General features: G+C 37.1%; 1 protein-coding gene across 1 annotated transcript in view; it reads right to left on the reverse strand.

Annotated features, from left to right (window-relative positions):
• COL25A1 (collagen type XXV alpha 1 chain) overlaps positions 1 to 22,869 on the reverse strand; it is a 497,365-nt gene that overhangs the window by 39,975 nt on the left and 434,521 nt on the right. The window contains exons 18-24 of the mRNA XM_063705462.1: positions 20,353 to 20,415; positions 14,598 to 14,666; positions 13,782 to 13,826; positions 12,211 to 12,255; positions 10,936 to 11,013; positions 3,522 to 3,566; positions 40 to 84 (exon numbers count right to left, since the gene is read on the reverse strand). Of these exons, the coding sequence (XP_063561532.1) occupies positions 40 to 84; positions 3,522 to 3,566; positions 10,936 to 11,013; positions 12,211 to 12,255; positions 13,782 to 13,826; positions 14,598 to 14,666; positions 20,353 to 20,415 (390 nt within the window). The remainder of the gene's footprint in view (positions 1 to 39; positions 85 to 3,521; positions 3,567 to 10,935; positions 11,014 to 12,210; positions 12,256 to 13,781; positions 13,827 to 14,597; positions 14,667 to 20,352; positions 20,416 to 22,869) is intronic.

Genomic DNA, 22,869 nt, shown 5'->3' on the forward strand with positions numbered 1-22,869 from the left:
ATGATGCTTTAAATAATAGTATATATCTTTGAAAATTACCTGTTCTCCATCCATTCCTGGGATTCCTGGAGATCCCTGCTCTCCCTATTAAGATAAAAATAGATGACTTGCCTCCATTCTCATTGGTAACATACTGCACTACATAAAAAAACGATGCTAGTTTGTTAACACCACAATTTGACTTTCAGCAAATGCATCATAACCCGAGAATATTCTATTATAGCACATATCTAAACTAAGGGAAGCAATAATCTTTCGTCAAGATTATGTATAGTATTTATATGTAGCTAAGATCCAATGCTTTTAGTGTTTTTATTTTTTCTCCATGTGAGATGCAGGCTAAAAAAGAGTGGTCAAGGAAAACTGATAGACACAATTTGATAGCTGACCATATCCTATAGCAACAACCTATCTGCATCAGTTAGTTAATTTTTTTCTCCATACAACCTCTGTATGATTTCTCTCACTTTCCAATTTCAGTAAAAAGGAAAACATAACAGTTAACCTAAAAAAATAAAATGCAAAGCCCCATGAATTTTCAACAATATTTTAATTGGCACAGTTCAAACAGTTAGTTACAAATTCATGATTGTGAGTGTGCAATTTCCAGAAAAGCCTCACTGAAGGATATCATAAATCAGATATCTTAATCCATATAAAATTACTTTTGGATCAATTCAATTTCTTATACTGTGCTATGAATGAACTAAAATTTACTATTCATGTTATGATTTATAAGGATTTTTGACAAACTCAAAATATAGAGATTTTTGTTTGCTTTTTTAAACTGAAGATGTTCCATTAAAAGCAAATTTATACAATATGCCAGAAAGTTAATCAAACAGCAAATGTTTAGTCACTTTTCAGTTTTGAAAGGTGACTAAATAAATTCCTTGAAAAGTAAGCATTATTTTGTATCAATGAGTCATTTATGTGGATCCCATTACAAATATCCCTGAATCCCACACTGTGGAAACTTTGTAAAAACAGCTCTTCTGAGTGTGAGAGGCCTGCCTCACAGACAGATTTCCAACAGAGCTGACCTGAGGCTATATTTTCTAGAAAGGCCTGTTTGGTGATACTATAAACCACAATATTGAAATGGTTAGAGCTCCTTTCCCTGGTAAAAACTTTAAGAGCTATGAGGTATAGCATGAAATTTGAGCTTTCCAGTGTTTAAGGAAGGCATGATCTTGTGGTTATAAACAAATGAAGCAAGAAAAGCGGCGGGGGAATGGCCTTTTCTTATTTCAGGTTTCCTGCTCTTTGTGGTAGCAGCAAAGTTTATTTTGCCACAAACAAGTCTGCTGAGGTTGGATGCACCTGGCTAAGCCCTAGTTTCATTCAGAGTCTGAATACTTGTCAGCACTGTGGGCCCAATAATGATGGCTTTGCTAGGCTTTTCCCTTTAAAATATGACTCACAAGTGTTTAAAAGAAAAACATAAATCATGAGTTATTCATTTATCCTTCACCCCTCAAATGGGGTTTGTAAGAGTTATTTGATGTGTAGGGAATCAAACAATTCTTGTGTGATAAATGAAGGAGAAATGCTAATTGAGTAAGTTCCCATTCAGTCTGAATTCCAAGATCACAAGGGGTTCTATACTTGACTCAGGCTACATTTTGCTGTCTCTTGGTCATAGCTACATTCCACCCCAATTATCCCAACCTTCTCAAGGACAGATCATGGAAAGCATAAAGGACTATATCAGCTAACACAAGATCTCAATTATAAGACCATTGTGGGGTGGGTGGGGTAGGGATGATAGTATACTGGGAAGGATGGCAAGGGTAGGAGGAAAGCGAGAATGACTCAACCCTCCTCCATATTGCTTGTCTAGATATTCATCTGGGCAACTTCTTCCTGTCTTTCAGTTTCAACTCAAAGCCACCCTTGGCTCTTAAGACTTAGAGGGACCTTCTATGCATTTACTGTATTAATAATTGTACCTTTACTTGCCTATCTCCCTCCCTAGGCCATAAGCCCTCTATTGGAATTTCTTTCTAGTATCCTTACTAGATATTAGTCCTTACCATAGAGTAGAGGCTCAAAAATTACTTACTGAATAACTGAATTAATACACGAATAGCAATTGGATTATAAAACCAGGGGAATATAGGTTTTAGTGATACAGATTTTTTACCTAGGAGGTCCTTTTTGCCTCTTTGGGTCAAAGAATGGGTGCCTTTGGGGCTTCTCTAGGCCTTTGGACTGTAGAGAAGAGAAAAGTCCTGGAAACTTTTGAGGTTTGTGGGAAATGAGATACGTATTTAGCTTTGGGGACAATTTTGGTTCTGGAGTCTTAGTCAAGCGAGGAGGTGAAATAATGAACTTAGACACTTGGTTGGTTCTACACAAAGGAAAAAAAGAAATTGCAGATTTCCTTCTAGGATATCTAGTCCAGCTCACCAAGATATTATTGATTGGGGATCCAGGCAGTGTTGCTCACCAAGAATAAAGATTATGTATAGTTTTTTTGTGTTATGTCTCTTAGGGACCAGAATGTGCTGGAGAAATAGAAAGTTAAAAATCCCACACCTTATATTAATGTTATACAAGAAATCTATTTGAAATTAGGATCTATGTTCTAAATATATAGGCAAGGAGCTCAGTAATATTGTAATTTATATTCCTTTATATAATAGAAAAATAAAGTTTCTATATACTAGATTTCTGTTTTTAAGTATCTTGAGAGGGTATGAAAGCTGATACGTGTGCGTGTGTGTTATGACAGACTTAGCAAATAAACTGCCTTAAGAAGCATTAACAAAAGATGAATTCTGAAATAACTTGAATCTCCTACAAGAATCCAATGACGAAAGTCATATTTCAACACATGTAGCTCAGTTCTGAAAAGCCAGAATCACTGGCCATGTGTTAATTGATCAAACATGGTTGAATGACTAAGCTTCAGTTTGGAGGGATAAAGCCATCAACAAAGTTTAGATATAAGCAAGCAATTCTAGCCTTCTACTGTTTTTAGTTGGTATGTTTCACTAGATAAGATTTAAATGGCAAAATGTCTGAAAGTATATAATACAGAATGCATTATGAAAAATGATTCCTAAAGTTTTGATTTGTGAATGCATCGTACTAAAACTTTTCTTACTCTTTTTATTATAAAAGCATTAGAAGCAAGGATCTTTCTTGGTGTCAAGTTAAATTTTCTCTAATCCTCCTTTAATCAAACATTTTCTTTTGTTTTCAGACACCATATTTAGTGTTTTTTACATTTATAATTTCTGTGGAACTTGTTTTTCCCTTGTTTAATATCTTTTTTCAATGTCTTCCCCTAAATTAAATTTCTCTCTCTTCTTTTCCTATTTTCCCTTCTTCTTTTCTAATTTTCTATCTTCCTTCAGTCCAGACCTCAATTTCTTTTCTTTGCTCTCTAAAACAATACTGTTGATCTCAGCTTCTTCAGCATTTTGTAAGACTGATTTTCAAAGATGCATATACTTAATGTGGTATTCCCTGCACTGTATGTGATAAATGCAAACAAGTAAATAAAGAATAACCTTTGGCCCTTGTAGTCCTTGAGGTCCAGGAGGTCCAGGGGGACCCTAAATCAAGAAAAGCACAGTTTTTAAAAGTAGTAATTATATGCATTAAAATTCATGCCTTAAATAGGCACACTATACACCTTCCTTATTTCTATCGTAATCAGATCTCCCCAAATATAAATTTGCAATGAGGAAAAATTTTACTAGTTACATAATTAGAAAAAAACACCTATTTATATGCTAAAATATTAACACATTTGAGGTCAAAATAATGTGGAAGGTGCTTCTGGGTAGATTCGGTAAGGCAATGTAAAATTGCTGCCATGCTCAACACTCATCGTATTGGGATGAATTAGCATATGAATATTAGCTTTGTTTCTACATACACTTCTTACCCCTCCACCCCAAAGGCGTTGATTTCCCAAACCCTAAAGAATAAAGCTATATTGTTCAGATAAGGCCAGAGACTTTTAAGAAAATTAGCAATCACTTTTTTCCTGACCTTTTCACTAAGCAGACAAAGTGATTCAACTGGAGCAAATGTAAAAGATTATTAATACAAGAAAACATAAAATTAAGTATCAGATAAAAACAATAGCTACATTAGTACTATTTTGGCTGGCATGCATCAACACCAAATACAAAACCACAAACCACAGAAAGCATGCAATAGGAGTTACCGTGACAGTTAAGGTGGTAATCCTCTGTTGGGAAAATGTGTTAACAAAGACAGAGTTATCTATTTTGTGTGCCAAAGTACAGTAATACATTTGTGAAATAATCAACTTTTTGAATATGTTTGGCTAGTTTGATATCTTAAAAGGATTTGACAAGATACTGAGAACATATTACCCTATCTTCAATACAGTATAGTTGTAGAGATTTTTTAAAAATTATTTTTAGAATCCTATTTTAAAAATCTATGGCTGAAGAAAAAGAAATGTCAAAATTTTAATTCACCTGATTGAAAAAATAATGCAGTAAAGTCATATATGCTAGAGGCTTGTCAGTATAATTGTGAACTGAGAAATTTTGCTATTGATAAAAGCACTATTCTAGAGAGTACTTCATTAGAGAAAACTGAAATACCCAATTGCATATTTTTTCTCTTTTAGTCTGCAGCTCATTTGTTGCATTAAAACTAACTTTGTGTATGTGTGTGTGTGTGTGTGTGTGTGTGTGTGCCATAACTAAAGATATTAGCCGACACAGAATTGATCTAATTTCCTTTTTTTTTGGCATTCCAATTTTTCTGTGAACTTAATCAGAAAAACAAATGAGTTTTTAAAATTTATTTATTGATTGATTTATTATACTTAAGTTCTGGGATACATGTGCAGAATGTGCACATTTGTTACATAGGTATACATGTGCCATCGTGGTTTGCTGCACCCATCAACTCGTCATCTACATTAGGTATTTCTCCAAATGCTATCCCTCCCCTTGCCCCCCACCCCCTGACAGGCCCTGGTGTGTGATGTTCCCCTCCCTGTGCCCATATGTTCTCATTGTTCAACTCCCACTTATGAGTGAGAATATGCGGTGTTTGGTTTTCCATTCCTGGGTTAGTTTGCTGAGAATGATGGTTTCCAGCTTCATCCATGTCCCTACAAAGGACATGAACTCATTCTTTTTTATGGCTGCATAGTATTCCGTGGTGTATATGTGCCATATTTTCTTTATCCAGTCTATCATTGATGGGCATTTGGGTTGGTTCCAAGTCTTTGCTATTGTGAATAGTGCTGCAATAAACACACATGTGCATGTATCTTTATAGTAGACTGGTACCAAAACAAATATATAGACCAATGGAACAGAACAGAGGCCTCAGAAATAACACCACACATCTACAACCATCTGATCTTTGACAAACCTGACAAAAACAAGCAACGTGGAAAGGATTCCCTATTTAATAAATGGTGTTGGGAAAACTGGCTAGCCATATGCAGAAAACTGAACCTTAAACCTTATACAAAAATTAACTCAAAACGGATTAAAGATTTAAATGTAAAACCTAAAACCATAAAAACCCTAGAAGAAAACCTAGGCAATACCATTCAGGACATAGGTATAGGCAAAGACTTCATGACTAAAACACCAAAAGCAGTGGCAACAAGAGCCAAAATTGACAAACAGAATCTAATTAAACTAAAGAGCTTCTGAATAGCAAAAAAACTATCATCAGAGTGAACAGGCAACCTACAGAAAGGGAGAAAATTTTTGCAATCTATCCATCTGACAAAGGGCTAATATCCAGAATCTACAAAGAACTTAAATTTACAAGAAAAAAAAACAACCCCATTGAAAAGTGGGCAAAGGATATGAACAGACATTTTTCAAAAGAACACATTTATGCAGCCAACAAACATATGAAAAAAAGCTCATCATCACTGGTCTTTAGAGAAATGCAAATCAAAACCACAATGAGATACCATCTCATGCCAGTTAGAATGGCGATCATTAAAAAGTCAGGAAACAACAGATGCTGAAAAGGATGTGGAGAAATAGGAACACTTTTACACTGTTTGTGGGAGAGTAAACTAGTTCAACCATTGTGGAAGACAGTGTGGCAATTCCTCGAGGATCTAGAACTAGCAATACCATTTGACCCAGCAATCCTATTACTGGGTATATACTGAAAGAATTAATCTAATTTCTTAAAGTGTTAGAGAATTGTAACAAAATATACTGTGTCTAAGTCTGAATCTCTAAAACATAATTCCTGATCCGTCTATGAATCATATTTTTGAATTAACATTTTTCTGGTCTAGGTTCTGTGCTGAAAGTTCTATGGGGTTGATAACCACTTTATGAAATCACAGAGGGGAGAACATTTCCTTTAGGGACTCTGGTCATAGAGAAACATTATTCAATTACATTCAAATTCGTAGGTATCAGTTGAACACCATCCTTCTGTTTTCCACTATTCCACTCCAATTTCTGATTTGAGCTGTTGTTACTGTTTTTTTTTTATTTTTTAAATTGTTGTAAAAGGTAAAATGTCCACAAACTGGGGGCAAGGTTATAAGAAAAAAATAAGGTCCCAGAATTTTACACCACCAGATCTGTGTAACATAATTCCATTCAGTTTATGCTTCAGGAATTCACCTAGAACAAGAATTGGATTTGTAGTTATGGTAAAGCTACTTTTTTTTTGTTGTTCCTACAGTGTAGAGAAGTCATTTAAACAAGGCTATTAGAAAATTAAGGAGTAGAAATAATTTCTTTATCATTGTCTTCCAATTACATGTTACTTTTTAACTAGAAAACAGGATCATAAAGCCCTAAAAAGGAAAGGGAGCTTCAAATTTGAGCTCTCTGAGGTTTTCCAACATGTGCCATATACTAATTCATTTTTCACCTGAACATAATGCTAGTTGGTATTTTTTTAAATTTAAAGATAACAACATGTTTAATAATGAGCTGCAAAATAAAAGAATATTATTAATAGTAACTGACCTAACAGATGGAGTTTAAATGATTTTGTTAAATAACTATGTTTGTGAAACTTTAAAATTGTATAATGTTCCATCCAGCTAATAGGTTTTAATGACAACAAACTGAGCTAACTTCACAAATACATAGTCTTGACCACCAACTGGAAGCACCAGTATGCAGACACACAGAGAAGTCCTAACGATGTGGCTCACTGTGCATTTCTTATATGTGGCAAATCCAAGTTAAAGCTATATAAACTCAACAGGATTCTCTCTTGAACTCAAATAACGATTTGAAAGTCAGAATTTTTGGTGGTGATGGAGAAAGACATGGCATTCTCTAGTGAGACGTGATGTGAAATGGGAGGCATGAACTACAGAAACTGCAAATTGGGTAAAGCCCAGCAGCCTGCTTTGTGATTTATTCCCTGAAATGTTTATCTGAATCTCTTTAGAATTAAAGGTTACTTTCTTTCATTTCTCATAATGATGAAAGCTTAAACTCGCCCATGATTCATACTAGAGAACAGGTTTAGTTTAGATGGCGATGAGAATTTTTTAAAGAGTCAGTTAGAAAACAGAGGTTTTACTGCTAATTTGTAGAAATTTAGCCACCTTAAATAAAAATAAATAGCTTATGGCAATGTTTATGTAAATCACAATCTTCAATAGAGGCAACAGTAAAATTTTATATTTCGAATACGGTATGATTATAACTGTAATATATTTCTATTTATCTGATTATCCTAGAGTATTTTTGGCAGATTGTTTTAAAAGGGATAACAATGACATACCTGCAAAACTGTAAATATCCATCACTGGTTAGAGAATTAGAAGAATAAATGTCTACCATCTCTTCTCAATCTAATGTATTAATTTTATGAGGGACTCAATTCACTAGAGCACTATGTTAGGGAAACCAATAGTTTTGATGTGAAAAGATAACTATAAGCTATTTATAAGCATGGCAAATAGTTGCCTCACAACCAACCCAATAAGAATAGTAAACCTTTAGGTTGAGACATAAGCATGAACTAGTTGACTATGATAGATATTGACTGTTTAGTAGTCATATACAATTAAAGATGAGAAAAAGAAACAGAAGTATATCTTTTCATATCGAAATATAGGTGTCACATTTTTAAAAAAGTACAATGCTTTTAGGCATATCAGGAAAAAGTGTTCAGAAGCTCTGAAAAATCACCCAAAGAATAGTATTAGGTTTCGTGGACTCATAGAAAAAAATTTATTCCAATAACATCCTTATTTTGCAGATAAGATCAACGAAGTATAGATACATTAAGCAATTTTCCCCAAATGACTGAGCTAATAGAGGGGAGATCAAAATAGAGATTTCCATTTTAGACTAAGGATAGCTTGCCTCATGCCAGGCCCAGTTCATGCAAAGAATGCTTTGAGAACTTGATCACAGTGTTGCAGAAAATGCCCAATTATATTGGAGCAGTTCTTGGAGGATAAGAAAGTAGATACCTCTTAAAGGTGGTAGCAGGAATTATAGGGCCATTGGAAGTAGTTTAAGGGCAATTTACAACATTGCTAATAAACTAAGTTTTTAAAAAGTCCTTATATTTTATAAGAACTTTGAAAACAGTAGGCACACCAAAACTTTGTGTTCCCTGTCTCTGTCTCCCTTTCTTTCCTTACATAGTTATCAACTTGTGGGGAAAAGGGAATAATTCAGAAAACTAGTTCTAGAATTTGATAGTAACCCAGAGGGCACTACTTACATCAAATCCAATTACACAGAGGAACACTAATTCAAGCTCCTGACTAAAGATACTGTCCAAGCAACATTTCTCCAAGCAGTACACATGCTTCTCTTTGTATTTTACCAGAAGAAAAATAATGAAAGGCCAAAAAATAGGCTGAGCTGAAAATAGATTTAAAAAAAAAAACGACTTAGTGCTCTACTAGTTAAAAATGATAGTTGTAGCAAAGAACCTATACAGGTACAGATCTGTCATAATTAGATTGTGTTAGTAAAATCATAAAGATGGAAAAATAATTCAAACAGGTACAAAGTAGCAGAGAAGTATTTAAAACAACTAATTCGGCTTACAAGCAAAGAAATGGCTTGTACATATGAATTAAGTATACTTATTCAACCAATAACCATTTACTTAATATTTACATATCTAGTTAATATAAGCATAAAATGTTTTTCTGTCACCAAGCTTACAATCTGATAAGAGGTAAGACTAAAATCAACTATGGAGTTTGATTTTAAATGGTAAACCACTAGAACCCCACCACTAATGTTTAAAAGGATTAAGAGGAAGAACTCATCTGAGTGGCAGCAGTGGATTGCTGTGTAGAATTTATATGGGAAAGAAAGGAAAGAAGAATGGGATGAACACATGCAAAAAGGAGGAGACTTGTATGGATATGATAACAATGAATATATCAGGGGGAATTCTGCTGTGGAGAAATGAAAAGTTCTCCACAGGAAGGGCATGACTATACAGGCTTAAGATGGAGAAGCTTGGGCTTGATAGAACAGACAGTAGGGGGGTCATTAAGGTTTCTGAGCAAATTAGAACCATCGAAGCCACGATCATTTATAAAAATTAATCTTGGAGTGATACACAAGATGAATTAGAAGGACCAGGAGGCACTAGGGAAAGAGTCATTGGTCAAGGAGCTGTTGCTGTATTAGGAATGAAGTAAACAGGATGTGGACTCAGTTAGGAATGGAAAGAACAGGCAATCTCAAGAGATACTTTGAAAAAGGAAATAGCAGCCCCTTGGTGAGACAGAATAAGTAAAGGACTAAGAATAGTTTTAAAATGACTCTAAACTTTCTATTCCCTCAAAATTCAGATTCATGGTATCACTAACAGAAACCGGTCACTTAAAAAAGGGACTCATTTGGTAGGTGGGAAAGGTAACCAGTATAATTGTATTGGTGGAAGCTGATAAGGCATTCATACATCCATAATGGAAACATTCTTGGACAGCTGGGGGCATACACAGATTATATCTAGAGATGAAAGAATTGAGAGCCATAATGTGGAAGAACACAGAGGGAGTGACTGTACCAAGAAAAGATCAGAGACTTGAGGATACCAAAAACTAGGGAATAGACAGACAAATTAGAAACACCAAAATAAAGGTGATACGCCAGAGAAGAAAAATGGAAAAAATGAAAGTAGAAGGTCAGAGAGACAAAAAAAAAGTTTCAAAAGGAAGGTGGTTTGATATCAATATCACAAAAATGTCAGGGGCGATGAGTCCAGTGGACTTGACATAGAAGTTATTGTTGACCTTTGTAAGAGAAGATGCAACAGAATGATGATAGAGGCTAGAATGCAGCAGTCTAAACATGAAAAGAATGAATAGGAAGCAAAGGTGATAGAGACAAGCCACATAGTCTATTGCTTACTTAATGAGAAGAAAAGAATTATATGGTAGCAGTAATAAGAAATACAGAGGGCTTACTATGTACCAGGAACTGTTCTAAGAGTATAATATATATTGTGCCATTTGCTCTTCTCAACAAGGCTGTGAGGCAGATACTGCTACCATCCTCATTCTGTAGACGGGAAAACTGAGGCACAGAGAAGTGAAATAACTTGCCCTAGGTCACATATTTAGTAAACAAGAGAGCTGAGACTTGAATGCAAGCAGCTCCAGCCCCAGAGGCACAGAGCTCTTGATTGCCTTGCCACATTCCCTCTGCAAGCAAGGAGGCAAAAATTGGCCAAACTAACACAAGGTTTATCCCTCATAAGGCTTAACTATATCTGAAGGTGGAAGGGAAAGGAAAGAAATGATTGAAAAATGCTACAAAATAAAGAAGATAAACTGGGTCACAGAGAAGGGGATGGGTTCTTGAGAACAGGGAGAAGGGATGCCTTGAGCAGTGGAGTCCTCTGAGGATAGAGGGTGTGGAAGCTCATATTTGCACACATTACATGGGTGCTCCTCAGCATCCTTCTCAGTGTGTGTCAGGGCAGGGACCAGTCACTTGCCTGTAAGGCTTCGTGGAGGTTGCCGTTGTAGTCTATGATCTCAGTGGCTCCTTGATCCCCTTTTTGACCAGGTGGACCCTATGACAAAACCAATCAAGGGAAAATCATGGGTATTAGCTTAGCATGTAGGGTGGACTGTGGCAGAAACAGAAATACAACTCACAGCTCTCTCTGAACATCATTTCCCTACTAAGGCCCAACTGTACTTTAGGATATATAAATAATTATGTTCAAAATGTATCCTTATCTCAAAGGAGGCAAACCACTTCTTATATCCTGTCTTTGGTAGGTTCAATATATGAAATCTGATAAAAAAAATACGATTTAATTTTTGAAACTATTTTCTGAAAATTACAATATAGGCTACTCTGATGTGACATGTAAAATTTTATTTGCTTTATTCATATTTATTAAAGCATCCTCTAATCTTTTGTTCCTCATCCATACCTCATACATTGCTTCCTCATTCCTTTTTTGAGACGGAGTCTCACTCTGTTGCCCGGGCTGGAATGCAGTAGCGTGATCTCAGCTCACTGCAACCTCTGCCTCCTGTGTTCAAGCAATTCTCCTGCCTCAGCCTCCCATGCACCACCATGACCAGCTAATTTTTGTATTTTTAGTGGAGACAGAGTTTCACCATGTTGGGCAGGCTGGCCTTGAACTCCTGACCTCAGGTGATCCACCAGCCTTAGCTCCCAAAGTGCTAGGATTACAGGTGTGAGCCACTGCACCTGGCCGTCATTCTTTAAAAAGATAGAACATTGTTCTGTAGAAAAATACTTGGCTTTCCCATCAGGAATGAATGCCACAAAAATTAAAAAAAATAGGGAACAAACAATAGAATACATGTATATTTTTAAGACTTCTACCCTACTTATTAGATCTGCTACTTAATTTCCATTAGTCATGCCATAATTCCCTTTTTTTTTTTTAAAAAAGACACTGAACATATGGGTTATTGCTTTCTTTATGACTGAGTTAATTGAAAAGTGGAAAATTCCATTAGCTGGATGGGAACAGAGGGAAAGTAGACAGGGGGAGTTCTTTAGACCTTCTCAAAGAAGCTTAGTTTATGTGTTGGAATCCCTACATGCACTGCTCCTGGTGAGGAAAATAAAGGAGGTAGGGGTGTTTCAGAAATAATTACAGTAGTCTACCTCCAATACTATTATTGAGTATTATTAATACAGATGTCATATGAATGGCCATGCAGACATGAATTCAAATCTGGGATTGTAGGGAGCAAAAGTTTAGATGGATGAGAGGAACACTCACCCTTGGTCCCTGAGCTCCAGAGTCCCCTTTGTCTCCACGATCCCCCTTTTCCCGTTGGAAAGAGAAAAAACTTAATCAGAAGTGGGGGAATCTACAAATCTCGTGTAAGAACATGTTTATGCCATACAGAAGCACCTTTAATATGAACTTCTGAAGTGAAAAACAACAGCAACCACCACCAAAATAGCAAATACTTTTTTAAGATGCAGCTTGAAAAGAACTAAAATTCCTTTTTTTAAAAAACTCCCTTTTCAGGTAATAGAGTATCTTGAAAAAACAATATATATGGTAACTGTCTCACTAGGTAGGATCTGCAAAGGCAAAGCAAGTGGTTTCTATGGCACCCAAAGTAAGCTTTTACCTTGCAAATTGAGCCATTTTCTTCCTTTTTATGAAGAGATTTGGGGCAAAGGGAAAAAGAGCCAACAATTGTTTTTCCTCTGAGAAGAAAAGTGTAGATAGTTGGGACAGGAAAGGAGTAGAGAGCTCATTCTAGGGAGAATTAGGAAAGGAAGGTCACAGGCTAGGCCTCCCTCTGATGATGGGGATCTAAGGAAAAGTTCATCTGTAGGTATAGGCATTTTAACACTCAGTGCTGAAGTGGACAGCAGCCAGCTGGAACAGGTTGGCAGCGCTGAAGGTCGGGGCAGGGCAAACCCAGCTCTCTCTTTTTTCAATGCAATATGAAATTTATCTGAAGTTTCATTGATGGTGGCATTACCTCAACTGTAGAGCAGCAGGAATAGTCTAAGCCCTCAAAATTCTTAGAAACGTAAACTGAAACTTTGGAGAAGAGATTCAAACCTGTGTAGATTTAAAGGTTCTTTAAAACAGCCTTAAATTGATAGGGTTCTTTTTCTGTACGGACTTCAAAGCATTTTTATATGTCTTTCTACAGATTCCTATAAACTGGGTAAGGATGAATAAAGATAAGCAGGAAAAAGGATTATAATTCTTCCCATCCACAGTATGCCAATAACATTGATCATAATAAATTTGCTATGAATGAAGCATTAATAATCTTTGCTCTCTGTTTTCTTCATCTTGCACACATTTTTTTCCATGTCAGTAGCTAACAGCATTTTAAATAATATGATTCTGCTGACAGTATATATGTTATTGCAGATAGTATAAAGAGTATGATATAGAGGAGAATTTCAATTGGCAGTAAAATTTTAATGCAACGAAGGGAGTCAACTAAAAAGCAGAGTATAATTTGAGCATTTATCACAAAGACAGCGAGGAAATGAAAAATTAGATTACACAATACACAATTTAAGGAAAGTTCTTAATTCTTTTCAAAGAAGCTATTCCTATGAAATAGGAAATACAACTTCTCTTAAAGAATTTTCTGAAGCACTAGACTATTCAAAAACAAGCAAGATGAAACAAATGTATTGTTTTGAGATATCATCATAGGGATACTGCAATCCCTTTTGCAATAAGTATTGCAGTTCCACTGTGTGAAAGAGTTTAGTCTAAAACATGAAAAACATGCCTCTGTGGCAAAGGCAAAAAGCACAGATCTTGAAGGCCTCATGTTATATTTAAATGGTTATCTGGTTACTGACCTTTGACCCCTTTGGGCCTCTAGTTCCTGATTCACCTTGTTTCCCCTATTACAGCAGAATAAGAGGATGAAAAAGATAAAATTATAGAGGAGATAAGAACAGAAAAATAGAAATTAGCAGTGACTCAGAATAATGAAGAAAAATGGAAACACTTTATTTTAACTGCCTCAATATATGGCTCTACAGAATGTCGGTTATTATAATACTAAACATAAGTATCATCACCATATCATCAGTTCATTCCATTATTATTTTGAAGGCTGCCCTCCCATCAGTGGATGAGAAGAGTTCTGTGAATAATTCTCATTAGTCTCAACAGTGTTTGGCTGCATCAATTTCCTTTTCATCAGTGAGTAAATAGTTTCCTGTGTCTCTAGGATGGGCTATTAAAATAAAGTGTGACCACATTAGTTTGCAGAAAGTTTAAATGAATAAGGTCAAACAGACAAATAAGTCCTTAGCTCTAATATTTTCAAGGTGTTACACTCCATTAAGTTACCATAGAAACTAACACAGCACTTATCAACAGGGATTTTTTCTCAGTAAGTTTTAATACACATTGAGTGATAATGTGTTAATGACAGCACTTCTTTTACATTTGGATATGCTATCAATTTGCTCACTGAACAGAACAGAGTAAACAGGGTGAGGTGAATTGTAAAATCTCTTTTGAAAAGAACCAGTTGGTGTGCATTTCAACAAACTATTTGTGATTTGGGCTGTTTTAATACCTGTTAAGAATGTTGTTTTAGTTTTTTGTGTTCTAAATCAAATCAAGCCAGAGAATGGTTATTTTCCAGTTTAAGAATAACTCACCTTTGGTCCGGGGGCTCCAGGTTCCCCTCGCTCACCTCTTCCAGGAGGCCCTGCTTCCCCCCGTTCACCCTGTCACAAATTGCAAAACAGGTAAATGGCCATTCCCCCCACCCAGGCTGGTCCCTGTAGATTAATAAATGAGTTGAATGAAACCAAAGAAAGCAGAGAGTTTTCATTGATTTACCCTGTACCCAGCACTTTATTAATCTCTTAACATGAATTATCTCATTTTATAATCAAAGCAATTTGTGATGGTTAATTTTAGGTGTCAACCTGACTGGATTAAGGGACACATAGAAAGATAATAAAGCACTGCTTCTGGGTTGTCTGTGAAGGTGTTAATGGAGGAGATTGGCAGGTGAGTCTGTTGACTGAGTACGGAAGATCTACTTTCAATGTGAGGGGGCATCATCAAATCTGCTGGGGGCCCAGATAGAAGAGGAAAGGCAAACTCTCTTCCGCAGCTGAGAGCCCTTCCTCTCAGTCCTTAGACATCAGAACTCCAGGTTCTCTGGCCTTTGGATTTTGGGACTTGCACCAGTGCCCCTCAGGCTCTTATGCCTTCAGCCTCAGACTGAAAGTTACACCATCTGCCTCCCTGGACCTGAGGCCTTCAGACTTGGACCGAGCCATGCTACCGTCAACCCAGGGTCTCCTCCAGCTTGCAGATAGCCTGTTGTGGGACTTCTCAGCCTCCATAATTGTATAAGCCAATTCCCCTCATAAATCCCCACTCATCTATCTATCTCCCTATATATATCCTATTGGTTCTGTCTCTCTGCAGAAACTTCACTACTATGCAATTATCCAATGTTTGTATTATCATCTCCATTTTATGGATAAGGAAATGGTTTGATAAATGCCTGTCAAATAGCTATGTTGGTAAACAGAAAGACCTTTAAAGGGAATTGATAAAGACCATCACTATACCTCAAGATAGGAATGAATATCCATTTTCATTCTGCAGTCACTTTTTAAGCACTGCTGGCAAGAAGCATGGCAAAGTGGTTAAGTTCCTGGCTCTGTAATCTAGCATCTTAGGTTTTACTCCTGGCTCTGCTATTTACCAATTCTGTGTTCTAGGGTAAGTTAGTTAGGTTTTGTACATCTCAGTTTCCTCAGTAAAATGGACAAAGTTATAGTACTCATCTCATAGTTTATGAATGTAAAAGTGTTCGGGTTTTACAGTTTTTTAATATATTCATATCTCTATGAAGTATAAATATGGCTACTGTCCTCAAGGAGCTAGTGATCTAGTTAGGCAGACAAGAGCCACAAAACCAAAATAGTTAAGGATTAAGGAGTAATGTAAGGCCATATGTGACAGAAGGGGAATCCCTATTGGTTTCTATTATTGTGGATTGGATCCCTGGAGGTGAGACTTGAGTCGTGTCCTGAAGGATGAGTAGGGTTTATTTCATAATTATTGCTGTTAATGACTGTAGCATGGATGAGTGCAGAAACTGCACAAAACACTTTACATGTATTATTCTATTTAATCCTCAAGACAAATGAGAAAAATTTTATTATCCATATTCTACAGATGAGGAAGCCAAAGTTTGGAGAGGTTAAGTAACTTGCTCAAAGTGACAAAGCTTTTAAAGTGGGTAAAACTGATGGTACTCGATCTTCAACTTTTGCATAAATGTTTTAAATGTAAATCTTTTGCACATCTTTGATCATTTTCTCAGGATAAATTCCTAGTTGGAAAATTGCTAGGTCAAAAAAGTATGAATATTTTTTAAAACTTGCTAAATTGCCCTTCAGGAAGATGGTACCTTTTAATACTCCCTAAACACAGAGTAAAGAGTGTCTGGCTTCTTGCATAAGGGGTAGAATTTCAATCATCAAACATTTGGAATTCAGACTGTTGATGACATATTTATGGATGAAAGAGGTGCTCTCCTCACTGAAGGAAATACTTCATCTTGGAAAAGATAAGAAAATAGAATTAGATCAGTGGTGGGTCACGTAGGGCTTGAAATTCCAAGATTCTTATCTGTATCATGCCCACTTTGGGAAGCCTTTGTGGTTTTATAGGGGAGGTGGGATAGGTTAGTCAAGGGTTAAGAAAGACAGGAGGCAAGTGTTAAAGACTCAGTAGGTTTCTTAACAGCAACTGAAGAGGTTGTGAAAATGGAGAGGTTGGGAGAAAGACAAGGGACTTCTCTAGATACAGGAGATAGACACAATGGCCCAGAAATGAAAAGACTTTTTGCTTTTTGTCATCCCCCACCCCATTACCCTGTTGAGTGAGACTAAGGAGCTTCTATTGGTATATGAAAATTATTTAAAAACTGTAAAGTATTTGGTGTTTCTTTTAATGTTTTATTTTAAGAATTACAGAATTCTAAAACAGTCCACTATGAAAAACAAAAACCCTTAAAAATAATTTATCTGTAGTTCACCACAAGAGTGAAGTCAATACATCTTCACTTTTTAACATTTATATATTTTTAGAGAGGGGATCTTGCTATGTTGCCTAGGCTGGTGTACAGTGGCTATTCACAGGCACTATCATAGCACACTACAGCCTCAAACTCCTGGACTCAAGTAGTCCTCTGGCCTCAGCCTCCTGAGTAGGTAGGATGACAGGTGTGCACCACCACACTCAGCTAGAATCTCTTTTTATTATGTCTCTTATTAGTTCCCTATCACTCTCTGAAATTATATTATTTGTCTACTTCTTTCCCTCCTTCCATCTCTTCCTTGTCCACACTACAATGTAAGCTTCAGGAGAATAGAAACTGTTGCTGTTGCATTTACTTCCCATGCTTAAATGCAGAAAAATATTTGGTCAAAACATTGGTGAATTAACAAATAAACAGTATTAGTAAAAGTATTCTAAAATATTCTGACTATAGTCCCATTTCTTTTCTTGCTTTTTTTTTTTTTTTGAGGTCTCACTCTGTCACCCAGGCTGGAGAGCAGTGTTGTGATCTCGGCTCACTGCAACCTCTGCCTCCTGGGCTCGGGTGATCCTTCCACCTCAGCCTCCTAAGTAGCTGGGACTACAGGCATGCGCCGCCATGCCCAGATAATTTTTGTATTTTTAGTGGAGATGGGGTCTCATCATGTTGCCCAGGCTGATCTCAAACTCCTGGGCTCAAGCAATCTGCCTGCCTCAGCCTCCCAAAGTGCTGGGATTACAGGCGTAAGCCACCATGCCCAGGCCCCTCCCCCAATTTCCTTAGCCTGATAGAGGTCCCTCTCAGGCACTAATGTAGGTATAAAAGATGCAGCATGTTTTGATGCCATTGTACATCTTCCTTCATTATGATCTCTCCTCACTGTGTTGGGAATAAGAAATATAGTCTTAGTTACTTTTTAAATCTGAATTTAGTGGTACAAATCCAGACTGTCTATACAAGTGGAAGAATGGTGTTCAGCTGAAAGAGATTTTTAAAATAACCATGACTTTCCCATGATGACACTGAACCAACCATAACATTTATACTTAACATATGTGGATTCAACACAAATTAGATATTTCAAATAATACTGATGATGTGTGTATATGTGTGCACGTGCATGTTGCTGTTTTAACAGCTGAGTTAAGGTAGGTAATTCGGCTGACAATTAACCTCAAAGTAATGTTAGTAAAATGAATTTCCTATCCATATCCCTTCTGTGGAAATACAAAATAGGTAGAGTACATTCTTTAGTTTTATTCAGGGTTCAGAGTAGTATCTGTTATATGAGTACCTGGTCTATAAAATCATGCTGGGTTCTTCATAACAGTAATTAATGTTGATTTTATGCCTCTACATCTGGAACTTTTTCTGAAACTGCAGAATAGTTTAAAATCAGGAAACTAAAGAAAAGATATTTAGGAATGAACTTCACTCTCTACTGCTTGTGTTTTTTCTATTTTCCCTTGCACAGCACACAAAATGCCACACACGCTTTTAGATCCAGTTCACGCCTGGCTTTCTCCTTCATTGACCAGGCCGCCCTTTCTTTGTGTATCATGCCCATCTGCGAGGCTGACTTCTTTCCTGCCCTGGGTCCGAGGCTGCAAGCCTGAATAAATGCAACAGTTCTTGTATTAACAGGGAATGCTCATTATTTTCTTGCTCTCACTCTCTCTTTTTATTCCAGAAAGACATTTCTTGTGTGAATCTGCTCAGGCTAAAACAGGCATTCCTCATATTTTGTTAGTAAGCCTGACAGTTCATTATGTGAAGAAATTTCTTAAGAAAACAATTTTGCATAATCCGATGGAGTTTCAGTCCCCCCTAGGACACACATAGTTTCCATTTACTAGGTTTAGAGTTATTTTCACTTGACCAGCAGAAATGAGGACCCTTCTGTCAGAACAGACCATGAACATATTTCTGTAACTCTTGGAAATCATCCCTGGCTTATTTCTGTTGAATGCAATACACATTGAGGCAAAGCCTGCTATGGTTTAAAAATAAAAGAACGTAGTTTGATGTAATTTTGCCCCTTCTTTGATTCATGAGTCTGTCATGAGTAAAGTTCCATCATCAGAGCTGTACTTTTTATGTCTTTCAGGGTAGATAAAAAGAGAACTCTGGGTCTGACTGTATTCATAGCAGCATATATATATATATATATATTTTGCATGGCAGTATATATATATTTTGCTTTTAGAGCCCTCCCTAGGTTTGCCAAGTAGAAGATCATGAGATGGTTTTCATTATAGAATATTTTTGCAGATGTTATTCAGAGTAGATCCTTTTGGGATGAGGCACTTAGGAATCTATATGACATCAGTACTTGCCTTTGAAATCTGGGGAGTAATGGGAATAGTAATAACCTTTGATTTACAAGTATATCCTGAAATTGGTGATGAGGAGCAGGAGTTAATGAGTTCTATCTCTCCTCCTCAGAATTTCTCTACTTTTCCACATGGCCAGGAAGCTAATAGCATCCCATCAGTTTAGGAGCAATTTGGGGTACAAGTGGAACAACTGAAATATTTCACCATCCTGTTGTCTTGCCTAAGGCTTTCTAGAATTAACTTTCCACTACTCAATATTGAACACAGTGGTGCCATTAGAAGTGTTAGTAATGGGTAGATTAAGCTGCTTTCATTCTCTATTAGGCAAAAATATCTGGTCACCTAAATTACCAAGTTGCCCCACATTTCTTTCAACATAGTAGACTAAAAATATATGACAAAGATTTCAGAAAGAAGAAATCAAGCAAGAAGGAAGGAAGGAGGGAGGGAGGGAGACAGAGAGGAAGAAAAGAAAGAAGGAAAAGAAAAAAGAAAGAAAGAAGAAAGAAAGAAAGAAAGAGAAAGAGAGAAAGAAGGAAGGAAGAAAGAAAGAGAAAGAAAGAAAGAAAGAGAAAGAAAGAAGGGAAAAGGGAAGGAAGGGAAGGGAAAGAAGGAAAGGAAGGGGAAGGAAAGGAAAGGGAAGGGAAGCGAAGGGAAGGAAGAAAGGAAGGAGGGAAAGAAGAAAGGAAGGGAGGAAGGAAGGAAGGAGGAAGAAAGAAAAAGGAAAGGAAAGGAAGGAAGGGAAGGAAGGAAGGAAGGAAAGAAGGAAGGAAGATAGGAAGGAAAGAAGGAAGGAAGAGAGAGAGAGAAAGAAGAAAGATGGAAGGAAAGAGAAAAAGAAAGAAAGAGAAAGAAAAGAAGGAAGGAAAGAAAGAAAAAGGAAAGAAAGGAAAGGAAGAAAGAGAATAAAAGAAAGAGAAAGGAAAGAAAAAGAAAGGAAAGAAGGAAGGAAGAAAAGAAAGAAAGAAAAAGAAAGAAAGAAAGAAGGAAAGAAAGAGGCCCACTTACTTTTGTTCCTGGTAAACCTGGTAAGCCTGGTTCTCCTTGAGGACCAATGAAACCTGGTTCTCCCTTTAAAAACATGGGCATATGAGATCATTAATCATTTGACAATAAATAAATAAACAAATAAATAAAACTAAACTCATTTTCTTCTACTGAGATTTTACTTCCCTGGTTGTATACAGCTTTCTTGCCGAGATCCAGCTACTTACTATAAAATTAAACCAAACAGGTTTTAATGAGTGAAGACACTTTGAGCAAAATTTTGGTGAAGATTTAGAAAGTAAAAGTGACTAAGTAATCAGATAAATGTCCTAATAATTTCCTCTCTCATCTGTTGTCCAGCGTTTCTCACCACTTACCAAAATAAGTGCATTATGTTTGGGTGAATGTGGTAGGTAGCCTCTAAAATGGGCCTCAATAATCTTACCTCCTGTTGTTCATCGCTTTGTGTAATCCTCTCCCCTTGAGTGTAGACTGGATTTACTGACACACATCTAATGAACAGAATATGGCAGAAGTGATGGGGTATCACATCTGAACCTAAGTTGTGAAAAGCCTGTGGCTTCCATTTTGGGGGCCCTTTCTTGTTCTCTCTTAATTGGATCACATGTTGAGGACTGAGGTCTGCCAGCAACCACATGTGTGAACGTGGGAGCAAGTGCCTCACCCTTATAGAGTCCTCAGATGCGACCACAGGCCTGGCTGACAGCTTCACAGCAATCTCATGGGAGACTGAGCCAGAAGCACATAGTTATACTGTGCTTGAATTCCTGTCCCTCACAAACTATAAGATAGTTAATGTTTGTTGTTTTAAGCCACTGAAGTTTTAAGGGTATTATAGTAGGCAGCAATAGATAACTGACACAATGAATGTTGTTAGAGAAGAGATTCAGAAATGTTCAGCATGAAAAGAAAACTATCTCTCCTTGCCATACCTCCAAAACCTTGTCTCCACTACCTAGAGGAAACCCAGCAGTAAAATAAAAATATATTTCATATTCGTCCCCAATTCCTGGCACCAACCTCCTAAAATGGAATTTTCTGAGTGATAGGATAGAGAAGGAGCATCTTTTGTTATTCAAACCAGCTCCTTTCAACCATACCTAAGTCTCTGTCACTGAGGTGACTCTCATGGGAGCCCTAGACAGCTTCAGGACAGGAACTGGTTGCCAGAGGGGCCAACGGTGTAAGAGTGTGGGAACTTTCTGCCCTACCTCCCAGCCTCTGGGGAAGGGACAGGGTCTGGACATGAGTCCAACCACCAATGGCCAATGATTTAATCAATTACGTCTACGTAATGGAAGTTCCATAAAAGCCCCTAAACAACAGGGACTGGAGAGCTTCCAAGTCAGTGAGCACATCCATACACTGGGAGGGTGGAATATATCAACTCTATGGAAACAGAGGCTTTTGTACTCTGGCCTCTTTTGGACCTTGCCCTATGTACTTCTTCATTTGGCTGTTCATTTTTATTAGCTGTAATAGTATATAGCACCTTCCTGATTTCTGTCAGTTGCTGTAGCAAATATTAATCCTGAGTCGGGGGGAGGGGATGTGCAAACCCCTGCATTTGTAGCTGAGTCAGACAGAAGTACAGGTAACCTGCGGGCTCAATACCTGTGCCTGGTGAGCAAAATGAGGTCACTCTTATAAGACTGAGCCCTTAAATCTGTTTGATACCAACCAGGGGAGTTAGTGCCAGAATAGGATCGAATTGTAGGACACCCAATCGGTGTCAGAGAATCAGAGAGGTAGAGAACTGTTGTTGGAAAATACACTACATATTTGGTGTTGGAAAACACTTGAGATGAGCGTTCACATTAGCTTGACTATCCATAAAGTTTTATTTTCTTTTTTAACTATTTGAGGTCAAATATAAGAGTTTACCCAAAATCTATAAGAAAATTTTAAAGCAAAAGCCATAATGGCTTTGTTCTCAGTTCCTGCTTTTTCCCCTCTTGGATGATTTCTGGAGCAGTTGTTAATATTTTAAAATATATTTGATTTCTTTCTAAGGCAGTAGTATTTCAACCTTTGTTTCATGATACTTGCAACTGAGCAGCAATGTATAGAGAAAACGTTTTATAAGACATGATAAAATGTCAGGCTGGGTGCTGTGGCTCACACCTGTAATCCCAGTACTTTGGAAGGCTGAGGTGGGTGCATCACTTGAGTCCAGGAGTTTGAGACCAGCCTGGGCAACATAGGGAGACCCCCGTTCTGTACAAAAAATATGAAAAATTAGCCGGGTGTGATGGTGCGAGCCTGTCGTCCCAGCTACTTAGGAGACTGAGGCAGGAGGATCGTTTGAGCCCGGGAGGTTGAGGCTGCAGTGAGCCGTGATGGTGCCACTGCACTCCAACATGGTTGACAGAGCAAGACCCTGTCTCATAGAAACAAAACAAAAAGACACACTAAAATGTCATCAAATATTTTTCACAGAAGTCAATTTTTTAAATATGCTATAAAAAACCTTGGGTATTGGGTGGGGAACAAAAGGATATCACCACCACCAGACAT

The sequence above is a fragment of the Gorilla gorilla genome, chromosome 3, assembly GCF_029281585.2.
Source record: "Gorilla gorilla gorilla isolate KB3781 chromosome 3, NHGRI_mGorGor1-v2.1_pri, whole genome shotgun sequence".
NCBI lineage: Eukaryota > Metazoa > Chordata > Mammalia > Primates > Hominidae > Gorilla > Gorilla gorilla.